Source organism: Grammomys surdaster, unplaced genomic scaffold (genome assembly GCF_004785775.1).
Source record: "Grammomys surdaster isolate TR1022 unplaced genomic scaffold, NIH_TR_1.0 229, whole genome shotgun sequence".
Taxonomy (NCBI): Eukaryota; Metazoa; Chordata; class Mammalia; order Rodentia; family Muridae; genus Grammomys; species Grammomys surdaster.
Genome location: NW_021604674.1, coordinates 2,986,329 through 2,999,151, shown reverse-complemented (window position 1 = coordinate 2,999,151; position 12,823 = coordinate 2,986,329). Strand labels below are relative to the sequence as shown.

The following is a 12,823-nucleotide window of genomic DNA, read 5'->3' as shown; positions in this document are numbered from 1 at the left end:
TTAAGACAGCATCTCTATTGATGTTTTATGTAATACATCCCAAAATGAGCAAGGCAAAAGTCCCGTGAAGTGCTTAGAAAACACTAGGCTGCTGCAGAATTTTTATCTTTAAAATTCTAATGTACCAAGTTAGTCTCTAAAAGAGTAATTAAAGGATAAAGTGTTTCTTGTGCCTCTTGAGCTTATGTGGGTTGGAAGCATTTCTCTTTCCCAGTGCTGGTCCCCAGCCTAGGGCCTTAGCCATCCAAGGCAAACGTTCTACAACCGAGTTCTACTCCCAGCTTAGAAATCTTTTTTGAAGAAATATTTTTCATCCTAAGAAATCAATGTCCCCAGGAACAGTATTTAGGAGATACTGCTCAAAGGCATTTTTTTGAGGCAAGAGATTGTTTTGTTAGCTACAACCCCATCTTCCTGCTCTACCACCCAACCAATTTAAAACTGCACATATTATCCAACGGAGAGTCAAAACATCAAAGAAAGCTGTATCTTACTAACAGAAGTAACTCACCACAAAGCTATATGGCACCCATTAAATAAGATTTAATTCCAGGATCAGGGATGTCAGGAGTTCTCAACTGTGAGCAGTATGCACAGAACCTACACAGACTGGACAGTTTAAACGTTTTCATCAAAGTGGGAAAATTTTCAAGTTCTGTGATTAAAATGCAATCTTAGCTACCTTGTGTGAGGCATTACATTTTCCAGTGATATTTAGTAAAATATTGCTACTATACTAAGAATAGGTTGCCTCTCAGTACTAAATATTAGACACAATCATACAGTAAAGTGGCTTTCAAATCTTGAAGCGTTTGCATATTGTCAAAAAAATGTCACATATTTAGGTCCACTTAATTTTTTTTTAGAGTGCAATTTCAATAAAAAGGAAAAGGTGAGACCTATAAGTATATAAAATACCACTCATCTTGTGTCTTAATTTCAGACAGGAAGATGACAACTTTTATTTGTAAGAAAACTCCCCGTACAAATTGTGTTTAAATGGCTTGTTTAAACTGACTGAGGCTGCACACCCCCATCCCAGCACCAGGACCGCTAATCCCCTGCATTGTCTGTGGGTCTTAAGATGTTGTTGAGATAACTGGCTTCCATTAGCAAGTCTGTGATTGGCAGGATGATAGTCTTTTCACTCGCAGGTCAGCTATTTCCTTTTCCTTAGCGGAGGGCACCCCTGATGCTCTCTGACTGAGCCCAGCTCTCTCACCCTCAGCTTTGATTCGGTTTAACTTTCCTTCTGCACCAACTCCCACTTGTCATCAACTCTTCCTCTCAGAGCAGCAGAGATCAGGAGTCTGACCTCAGGGCAAAGTCCGGGTGGGCAGGTAAAATGTGACCACTGGACCTACTTCCTAATCTTTCATACCCAGCAATTCATGAAGCAGTATCAAATTCAAGCTAAAATCCAGAAGCACGACCCCTTATACATACTATGAAAAGGGCTCCTTGCCTTTCTAAGTACACTTGAAAAGAACTGTCAGCCACCCTATTAAGACAGAAATGGATCACAGACGGGGGGGGGGGTGCAGAAACTCAACTAAAATGTAAACAAAAGTGCTTGTACCTCTTTATGTTTGGTGACAGACTACTTCACAAAAATGTAGAGTACTCTAATACTTATTTATGAAGTCAGACATAAAAGCACTATCAAGACTTTTAAGGTATCTCTATTTAAATAATCAATAACATTGGGCAGAACGAATGTGGATCATCTCATTGGAGACTTTCATTTTCAAGATCAATTTTGGGTTTTTGCCAATCTTCATATTATACATTTGATAGTATGGTTGTGAATTAATTTTAAAAACAAATACAGTGAAATACAGCTACCTTTTTTAATTGATTAACTCTAAGCCATTGAAACTAAAAATTAATATATGATGAAAGTCACATAGCAGTCAAAACCAAGAATTAGTTGTTTCTTTTTATTTTAGAGTATAAAAGTGTAAGAAAACTGAGTCGCTACATTTCGACATTGATAGAGAACAAAATTTAAGTCCCTTTTAAGTCTAGAAAAAAATTAACAAAATAAACTAGTTCCTTGGCGATTTCTCCCCACTCATCTCTTCCACTGCATACTGACCACCAAGTGGTGCAGTGGTGTTTACTGCTTCACAGCTGTCCTGGATAGCGGGCATCTTAGCAATTTTCTACACATACAGGTTTTGTGATTATGCATATACATAGTAGGTATCTACAATCCACTTGAACATCTCTCAAGCAGCTTACATTTAAAAGGGGGAAGCCAACCGGGACTTAATGTCTTCTAGGTGCACATATTTAAAAAACATATTCAATCATGACTCATGATGTTAATACTTGTAAGTATGCTTTAATAATGCAGTCCCCTAGGGAGCTACATGCCTTATAAAGTAGTCTTCTGTGATGTCAAAAATGACTCTTTGAAAGAAGGCGGTAACTGGGATCAAATATATCTATGCAAATAAAAGAATGGATTCTTTTTTAAGGAGAAAGCAAAGTCTTCTTAATACAATCCAGAGGGCAGCGTTCTGGGCAGGAACAGGGAGGCCTGTTTCTGTTAGTGGTGGTTTGGTGTGTAGCGTCTGTTGCTGAGCCAGGCTCTAGCTAAGATTACAGGAGTGTATCACCTCGCTCCCTTGCCTGGCTGTTGTTTGTTTCTTAAACCTAGGACCTCAGCTATCAGCTAAGCTCCATCCTCATCCCCTTAGGGAAATCTATCTTCAGTTCCCTAAGCTGTGCGGTCTTATTCATAATCCTACAGACTACAAACTAGTTAATGTATAAACTAGTTAACACCATCTACATTCAGATGAAACAGAAAATCTCTGTGAACAGATTGCTCACATTTAGGGGACTTACCCTTGGGTCATGTCCTCTGAGTTGGAGAACACTTATGTCCTTCCATCACAGAAGCTTACCTAGTAAATAAGTAGTCTTAACCTACCAGAGAAATGAACACACAGTGAAACCTATTTCCAACCTGCTACAGACTCAGCTTTCCATATTAGATCATCTTTCTCAGAGAACCAATGTAAGCAATGGAAGTCCTTCGAAAGGACCTACTGCCCTATAGCATCTCCCCTGGTCCATGGGAGCAGAAGCTGAGCCCAACTTCCTGGTTTTCTGCTACTCTTCCCAACTTAGCACAGCTGTCTATAGATTCACAGTGCCCAGAAGGTGGTCATTGGTCATAAGACCTAAATATTGCTTGTCTGTAGTGAAAACTAGTGCTTTAGAGAAAGTGCTTTTTCGGCCCTTGTAACCCTGACTTGAAGTAGTGAAATAGTGCTCTCTTCCATAGGACTCACAGACTTAGGTAAGTAAGTGCCTGTCTTCTCCCAAGAACCCTTAAACTCCACAGCATGGAATTCCCTTACACTTGCTCACCAAATAATGACTACACAGGCATCAATATGCATACTCCACTCTGACTGCACAAGAAGAGCAAACAGAGCTCTAACTCCAAACATTCATTGAAACCAGAACCTTAAATGCTCAAATAGGTCTTACTGCAAGCATCAGTGTGGTAAGGGCCTCTTCATAACAAAGGTGGAGTGTCACTAAGTATCACCTCCGTCCCCAAAGGGAATGGCACTGTTAACACACTAGCACAGTGCCTTTGTTTTAGTTCAGTGTCCATATGTTCCCTGACAAAGACTGCAGTCTCTGTCAGTCCAGCACTCCTGAATCCTCTAAGGAGTCTCCCTGCCTCCACACCCTCTGACTCCCAGCCTTACTAAGCTCTTTAATCCTAGGATTAAGAAAGAAAAAGAAAAAGGAGAAGAAAGAGGAAGAGAAGACTAAGAAGAAAAACACAAAAGGAGATAGAAAAAGGAAAGAAAATAAAGAACACAACAGACCAGCAATGCCAAATTTGAAAAGTAAGAGGCAGAAAGAACAGTTCAGTTACTTGACTTAGGACATTTTTCCCAGAGGAAAATAATAAGAATGAATAATTACTTTTTAAAACCTTTTTCTGGCGATATACAAAATTTATAAACATTACTATTAATAAAATTTTAAACAAGTATGACTTTCTAGTAATAATTAATTTGCATTTAATTTGAATTGTAACAATAATGTTACTACCACTGATTTCTATGCATGACCACAAAGTTATTAAAAAAATATTTCCAAGGAATGAATAATTAAATTCTTATTGTGGAAATACTCCATAAAGTTGAGACACCACATGAACACAAGTGCAGAGCCTGTCCAGTACACAGCCATCAAAAGAAGCATCTTCTAAAGACACGGTTTTCCGAGCAAACAAGCATTCTGGTACCATAAGAATAAAGTAATAAAAGGCAAGAGAAATGGTAAGTGGAGAGTGTCATCACATCGTACCTGTCTGAGGTCAATGAAGGCCAGCTGTAGGGTGTCCCCTTGGAATCCTGGCACAGGCTCAGAGCTGGCAAACACTAATGTTTAAAGTTTTAGAAAATAAAAAGGAATTAGAACAAGATTGAAAAATATATAAATATACAATTGCTACATTTCTACTCATTACAAACATACTGCAACATTTATACACAACTGCTTCAGAGATCACTTACAACCTTCAATTTCAACTGAATATGCCCTCCGTACAGATTACCACAACTATTCTAATAATCTTAAACTTCTTTAATCTGTAACCTTTAACCAAAATAAATGTGGAAGGGTTATCCTACGCAGGGTTCAGGAGTAGTAATATACTTCAATCAAAGTAAAGTTTTTTGACTCTCTGTGGCCTTAGGTGAGCACTTACAACTACCAATTTCATGGGTGTCAATGCATTTCAAAACATCTTAGCTACACAGCAAACACTATAGAAATCTCATGTCTAGCTAACAATGGTCCCCCATGGTAAAAAGTCAGCTTCGCATGCAGATCACAGGTACAAGTCTCAGTAGAAACGTCAGGATGAAATCAAGAATGTCTGCGCATGTCACTTAGCCATTTTTTTTTCTTCAACATGAAAGAACATCTTAAAACAACATTTTTAAAATTCAAGGTATTTTTCAGTACTTTTTGTGCTGTAAGAATTTTAATCCTAACAGCCTAACTGCTTAGGGGGCTGAAGCAGGAGAACTGACAATAATTCAAGGCCTCAGTGAGTTCTTGAAAAAGAGAAGAAAGAAAAAAGGAAGAGGGGAAATGACCAGCTGACTTACCAGCTCAAGAAACAAAGGAATAATAATAACAAGAGGGAGGGAGGCAGCAGGGAGGGAGGGCTGTGAAAGCTATGAGAGAGGATGCAGAAAGTTTAGAAAAGCCAGGATGTATTAGTCTTTCTTTTTCTGTTTTGAATAGACTACCAAAATTTTTTCATAATTCTCTAGTACAGCACTAAAATCTTTTTTTTCCCCTCTTTGTATTAAAAAACTCAGAATTGTCTGGTTTATTCTGTCAGCTGACCAACTACAGGCTAGGCTCAAAGTAAAGGCAAGCAAAATACAGACAAGGGCTTCTCCCACAAGTCACAGTTCACCCGAGTGCGTGTCTGTCTGCCCCCCCCCCCATGTGTGTGGTGTGTGTGTGTGTGTGTGTGTGTGTGTCCCTGCCCTTCTTGTCCATGTGAGTGTGTCCTATTTCTATCTTTTCTTCTTTCTTCCTTCCTTCCTTCCTTCCTTCCTTCCTTCCTTTTCTTTCTTTCTTCTTCCCTTCCTCCTCCAACCTCCCCGTCCTCCCTTTTCCCCCTAGATAGTGTTGCTGTATATTGTCCATACTGGGCTCACATTTGTGAGCTCAAATGATCCTCCAGCCTCAGCCTCCCAAGAGACTGGGTGTACTGCAGTGCAAATGAACCGGGCTAGTTAATGGGTGTTAAATTCCACTGATGTATAGTTTTTGAATATAATTAACCAAGAAGTGCCATCACTTCCCCAACACATATATTTCCTGGTCCTCTGCTAGGGTCCAGGTGGAGATATGAAACGGATGACGGAACCATCATTCTTGACCCCTCTAGTACCAGAAGACCAGTTTTTAATAATAAGATGTAGCCACTTTCTGCTTGGCAGCATAATATACTCCTATCAGTGCTACTTTCCACAATGGAAAGTGGCACACGCCATACACTGTGGCAACGCAACCTCTCCTTCCTATGTCCCAGATAACTGAATTTCTCTATTCCAATTAGATTTTAATTTAAGAATGATAGGAGAAGTTGTAATAGCCTCTTTAAAATAAGGGTCTTCTAAGAGGGTGAATAGAGGGCCCACAGACTAGGAACACTTGTCGTTCTTGCAAAGGACAAAGGCTTAGTTCACAGCACTTACATGGTGTCTCACAATCATCTGAAACTACAATTCCAGGGGTCTGACCCCGTCCTCTGATCTCCATGGCACCAGGGATGTACATGGTACACGTACATACACGTAGACAAAATACTTATGCACACTCCCCAAAATAAAAATCCTTTAAAAAAAAAAGAGCATCTTCTAATTTTTAAAAAATGCCTAGAATCACATAATGTTTTCCTATAAGCCACTTTAATTTTACCTAGAATGCACAGAAAGCAGACCGATTTCAATTATGCCTGCAATTGTAATATACTTAGTTCTCAAACTTATGGTCCTACTGCCTCGGCCTCCCAGAAGTGGGGATTATGGTGTGTGCCACCATTTCTGGCTTCAGAATGTTTCTACACTGAAAGCAATCAGGACAGGGAAGTTCAACTAGTGGAGGAGCAGTTCTCTGGGGTGTACAAGGCCCTGATAAGATTCCTGTCACCAAAAGTTAAAAAAAAAAAAGAAAGAATGAATGAATTTGTTATTTTTCTTGCCCTTCAACTCTTGTTTAAGACATGACAGTTAAAAGTTCACTGGCTTGGCATTAAGCCCAAAAGTTTAGTATTGAAATTATAACACTGTAAATTTGTACAGCATCTTACAGTTCGTAAAACACTTTCTCATATGCCATCTGCCTTGATCATTATAACAACTAATTTTGGCAAGCGGGACACATGGGTGATAGCTTGTAAAATCTTTCAAGCAAAGAGATACCCATACTGAATATCCCCATGGTCAGCTCAGGTTACAAGCTGTCCAGCTTCTCGTTTTATAGCATAGAAAAGTTAGAAGTGAAATGACTTGCCCAGGACTACACAGCTAAATGGGGCATCCTGGCACTTGACCCACTGACCCAGAATCTGAATAAGTAGTCAGCCTCTCATGACTGTCTCCTTTTCTCATGGAAAATCAATGAATTTAATGAATACAATCAAAGCATGCCAGCAGTTTATAACTCTCTGGGCTTTTTCCTTGAATAATTCTTAGGAATAGAAGATAATTTAACTCTCAAGGTTTTCTCCTCAAATATTTCTTAGAGATAGAAGGTGATTTAACAACCTCAAATCATACAACACAGAGAACATTTGTAATAATAGGCTACTCAATTTGACTGGCAGCTTCACACTTTTTCATCTGTTTCTTTAAAACACAGTCATCCTACAGTGTCTCCTGAGTCTCGGCCATGTCTCTCTCAGATCAAGCTATCATCATTTCTTGCTTGGATTACTAAATACTCCCATCTGCTCTCTTGGCTGCTTTTCTTTCATCTGATTTATGTCAGATGCAACTGTTACTCAGGCATTTCAAAGTTTAGCACTCTTTCATGGTTCACCATCATCCTCACAGTAAAACAAGACCTAGAGCTTTTACAAGTGGCCTTTGCCTACTTCTCTGGCCTCCTCTCTTAAGACTTTCCTTAAACTCTTTCCAAACAAGGTTGCCCAGGCTTCCCTGCACACACCAGGCTCTCTTCATAATGCCTTTGATCCTCCTGCCTGGAGCATTCTTCTTTCCTTCCACCTGTGTAACTCTTACTTATCCCTCAATTCAATCATCACCTTCTGGGGAAGACGCCCATTATCCCTGCAGACAGTAAGCTGTTTCCTCTGTGTTTTTACTGGAACTTCCTGTGTGAATCCTACCACACTGCCCACTCTGCTGCCGTCTCACTGTTTATCTGTCTGCGTTCTCCCATGAAACCAGGAACTCCCCAATGGTAAGGATTGCACTCTTTTTCCTAATTCCTAGCACCTAATAATGAACATTCGATGAAAGTACAGTAAGTGAACAGAGAGAAAAGAAACAGGCAATAAATTCAATCTGTAGTTAACATAGTACCTAGATTATTGATTAGATCTAGAAAAACGTGGCCCATCAGAACCTCCTGTGATGATGAAAATGGTCTATAAATATAGTACAGACTAGACAGTTTTATTCCATACTAATTTAAATTCAATATTCACATGTGGCTTCTGGGTGGTGTAAACAAAATCCTATCATACTTGGGGTATAGACATTGAATAACTGAGTGGAGAAGAAGATATTTCTAATGCATTCTTCAAGAAAACTGAAATTTTGAGCTCTTCTTCCATTGAACAGAAAATTCCTGAAAAGCAGAGTTGTTGTTGTTTTTTTTAACCTTTAGATATCCTGTGTCTGGCGTACAGGAAATATTAAACAAATGTATAATGAGTGGAGGAATACATAGTACTGGATGATTTTGGCCATCCATGACTCATGACCCATGAAGGACAGTCCAGTCTTTTAAAACACTCGGAAATTTTGGCCATCCATGACTCATGACCCATGAAGGACAGTCCAGTCTTTTAAAACACTCGGAAATCCGTGACGGATTCACACTCGAGCCAGACGATCATGCTTCAGGCAATGAACCCTTGTCCTCCCTCAGGCAGTCATTTGGTAACAACAATCTGTCTGTTCCCTATCGAGGGCCAGCTCTGTTCCCTTCCATGGGCTCAGCTCTGTTCCTGTAAGGGTGTTTTAAAAAGACATACAATGATTCTGGCTTTCCAAAAGTATTTAATGTGGTTTCTAAGCTCTAAGAAACTTAAGAAAGCTATTCTAAATATCTCATTTCATAGTCTTAAACCAGAAGGTGATGGCACACCCGCCAGCAGTTGGGATCTTCGAGTTCCAGGCCAGCCTGGTCTACAGATTGAGTTCTAGGACAGCCAGAGCTACACAAAGAAACTCTGTTTCAAACAAAACAAAACTAAGCTAAAACTAAAACAAACACACAACCCAAACATAATCTTTGCTGCCCCTAACTTGACCTTATTTTTACATTCATTATTAGTACATGTGTTTCTCTATGTGTGTGCATGTGTGATGAATGTGCATGCATGTAAACCAGAGGACGATTTGCAGTTCAACTTGTCAACGCCAGTTTTTATTCCCTTTCTCTTTAAAAAAAAAAAAAAAAGTCAAATTTTATGAAAACGTCTTTTTACATTTTAACTACTTTGTTTGTGTGTGCACACATGTGCATTTTTTGGTAAAGCTGAAATTAAAATAGCTGATTTGAACTATGATTTTGGGTAGGCCAAGTGTCTGTGTGGATGCATCAAAAGAAGAAATGACTAATGGCACCATCTAGTGGCTTCTCTAACACAGAAGCTGCATGGGTTGTCGGGAGCTAGTGTTCTTGCCTCTGACTTGTATTAGATTACAAGTGGTTGGCAGCAGAGATGAAAGCCTTAACGGTATTTTTCATCCCATTTGACACACAGTGATGATATCTAGTCTTCCCGCTTCTTGGAAGTAAAGCTAAGCAAGGTACCCTCAATCAACATTTGGAGCGCTAGTAAGTGTAGAGGAAATCTGGCACCCAAACAATTCAGCAACTTTACATGACACTGAAGTAGTCTGCTTACCTTGACTTTCTCTCAATACTCTTATTTGGATATGAGGATCTACACCAAGGTTAAAATCATGCACAAGACCATTACTTCCACCAGGAAAAACAAAAATATACAAAGATTTCTGCTGCTAGCGGGTTTTGTTTGTTTTCTTTGTTCTGTTTAGCTTTTAGGTGTGTTAAGCCTTTATCCAAAATGATGAACTGCCTGGAGATTTCTCCATGCGCCAATGACAAAACCATCAAAACAGATGTCAAGTTGGCCACCATGCTGGCACACCGGTAATCCCAGCAAAAGGTCTAAAAGGTTGAGGCCAGCCTGACAATTTAGTGAGATGCTGTCTCAGAGCAGAAAAGGCAGGGAATGCAGCTCAGAGGCAACACAAGGCTGTATTCAGTGTTCAGTACAGAAAAGCAGGCGCCAGCACTCTGATACAGTGCTTTCCCTTTCTTTTCCTTCCTTCTTTCCTTCCTTTCTTTTCTCCTCTTTTTATTTCTTTCCTTTTTTTTTTGTGGGGGGGACGGTTTTCAAGACAAGAGTTTCTCTGTGTTGCTCTGGAACTGTAGTCCTGGAACTCCCTCTGTAGACCAGGCTGGCCTCAAACTCAGAGATCAGCCTGCCTCTACTTCTTGAGTGCTGGGTTTAAAGGTGTGCACCACCACTGCCCAGACTTATACAGTGCTTTTCTAATACCTATGTATTTCAGATAGTAAACTCTTAGTAGATCATAACCTCATGAGACATGTATATAGAATTATGAAAATATGAATATATAATCTAAATCTAGAACATATAATACATATATTCTATATCTAGTCTGAATTATTTTAAATATGGAGTAGAATCTGGTTTCCCAATACTTTGGGAATATCCCGTATTTTGTCAGCAGTGAGATGGACTTCTGAGGCTCTTTCCTAACAATTTAGTAAGAGGATATATCTGTTCTTCAATATGCTTCTATCTGCAAGGTACCTACAGTGAGACATAACACACTAGTAAACATGAAACAGAAGATATGTGCAGATTTAGAATATCACCCATGAGAAACATGGCAAATCAGCCCCAACCAAGAAGAAATGTATCTTGTTCTGTAGTAGGTTCAGCCGCTCAATGCGGCTGTCAGAGGCACTCAGCTCTGCACTGCCCAAGTACACATTCCTAGCTATCTTCCTAACTAAACATGGAGTTATGCTAGAACTGTGGCTATAATCAAGATAAGCAAACATGCCCACCACAGACCTGCACTGACCCCACTTGATACTTTATGAGATTTCATATCTAAATGTTTCCGTTTTCTCAACGCATCAACTATTTTTACAGAATTCAACAGTTTTTAATGTTCGTTAATGAATGTATTGACTCCTTGCTGGATAGAATGCCACCATTCTATCTTGTTGAGCGCCGTATCTTCTAAATGCCAACTACCTCCTCAAATGTGAAGGGATCCGTGAACACATGACCTCAGAGCTCTGCATTCTCCATCTGCCTGAAAATTTCTGGCCTCTCATAGGATTATCTGGGAAATCCTAAACTCTAAATCTTGTGTTTTAGGGGAAATTCTGAGGCGTCTTGATAATCAAACGGCATGCGAGGTTAGAGGCAGAGTCCAAACTGGAACTGAGAGTGGAGCCAGCCTGGGCTACATAGTAAGACCACTAGAAAGAGGGAGGGAAGTACTCCAAGCACACAGAAGTTCTCCGGAAGTCAATACACAGTTCCACAGTCCTGGATCCGAACATTTTAAAATCAGGTTTGACTCAGGGTTGCCACAAAAGGTAGTTAAAAAAAAAAAAGCAGAAAAAGTTCCAAAGAAAAAGTGACCGAATGGGAGAAACTGACCAGAGGGGAACAAAGAAGTCCTGGCTGATCAGCTCAGAACAGTAAAGGGTCATTTATCCACAGTTCTGAAATACAGCAGGCTTTCAAAAAGGACGAATCATCAGGTATGTTTACATTAAAGAGTTAAATGTGCGGATTTGAAGTGCAGCGTGGCCAGGTGGCCTTAACTCTTTACAAGGTAGAATACCATAGGTGACCTTAGACTGAGACGCCTGCTTTATTATTTGTTTTTCTCTTCAACAAATACACATTTACAGGCTCTCACCATGAGCACATCACTATGCAATTTTCATAAAATTTCCATGGGGGGGCATAGAATTTCTATCCTGTATGTCTCAATATCTCCTTCACACCCTCTTTAATAACAAGACGTATTCTGTAGGTCTCGCCACTGTGTAAGTCTCTAACTAATCATCTTAATCCAATCACGTTCAATTAATTCACTAATTTCATACACCCCCCTTCCAAAATGTCTGCAATCAATCTTCTCAAGTTTCTATTTCCACTTTCTAATATCAGGTTGTTCATCCTTGAAAAGGAAAAAGCTAAAGTCATTTGGCATGTCTCCCTGCTTTCAGCCTCTCTCTGCATCCAGTTTAATTTCCATGACACTAAGGTTAACTTTTCTTGATATAAATTCCAAGTCTTGACTTAAAAGCTTCAGTGAGGCTGGAGAGATGGCTCAGTGGTAAAGGCACTTGCCACCTGGCACCCTGAGGCTGGTCTCTGGCACCCACATGGAAGGAAGGGACAGAACTAATTCCCATGAGTTTTCCTTTGACCTCCACACACATACACCACACAAACACACACGGATGCACACACACATGTACACAGACACACATTTTCCACTTCATTTTCCAAGACATGGTTTCTCAAGGAACTTAAAGCTCACTGACTCTGCTAGTCTGGCTGCAAAAATGGGCAGTGGGATCCACCTGTCTCTGGCTTCTAGCAGGGGCTGCAGATGTGTGCCACTGTGCCCAGCTTTCCCCATGGGTGCCAGCTTTCCTCATGGGTGCTGGCAATAAGAACCTAGGTCCTTGTACTTATAGACTGAGCCAGCTTCCCAGTCCCACATTACTGGATTTTAGAATGCCATAGCTTTGGTTATTTCAAAGTACATTCTGGCCAATAGGAAAGGCTAGTTTGGGCTTCTCTGTAGTTTTTGTTTTTAAAACATTGGGAGGCTTTCACTACGTAGCCTAAGCTGGCCTTGAACTTATGGCAATTGTCCTGCCACAGTCTCTCAAGTGCCAGGATTATAAGTATGTGCCACCATGCCCTGCAGTTTGGGTTTTGTTAATAAAGTACAGCACACAGAACAGTGGG

General features: G+C 40.0%; 1 protein-coding gene across 2 annotated transcripts in view; it reads right to left on the bottom strand.

Annotated features, from left to right (window-relative positions):
* The window catches only part of Exoc6 (exocyst complex component 6), a 139,452-nt gene that overhangs the window by 29,479 nt on the left and 97,150 nt on the right, over positions 1 to 12,823 (bottom strand). Inside the window, exon 20 of one of the 2 annotated variants that reach the window (XM_028773486.1) lies at positions 4,345 to 4,418. The exons of the other annotated variant lie outside the window; for it this stretch is intronic. Within the exon in view, the coding sequence (XP_028629319.1) occupies positions 4,345 to 4,418 (74 nt within the window). The remainder of the gene's footprint in view (positions 1 to 4,344; positions 4,419 to 12,823) is intronic. 2 annotated transcript variants of the gene reach the window in all.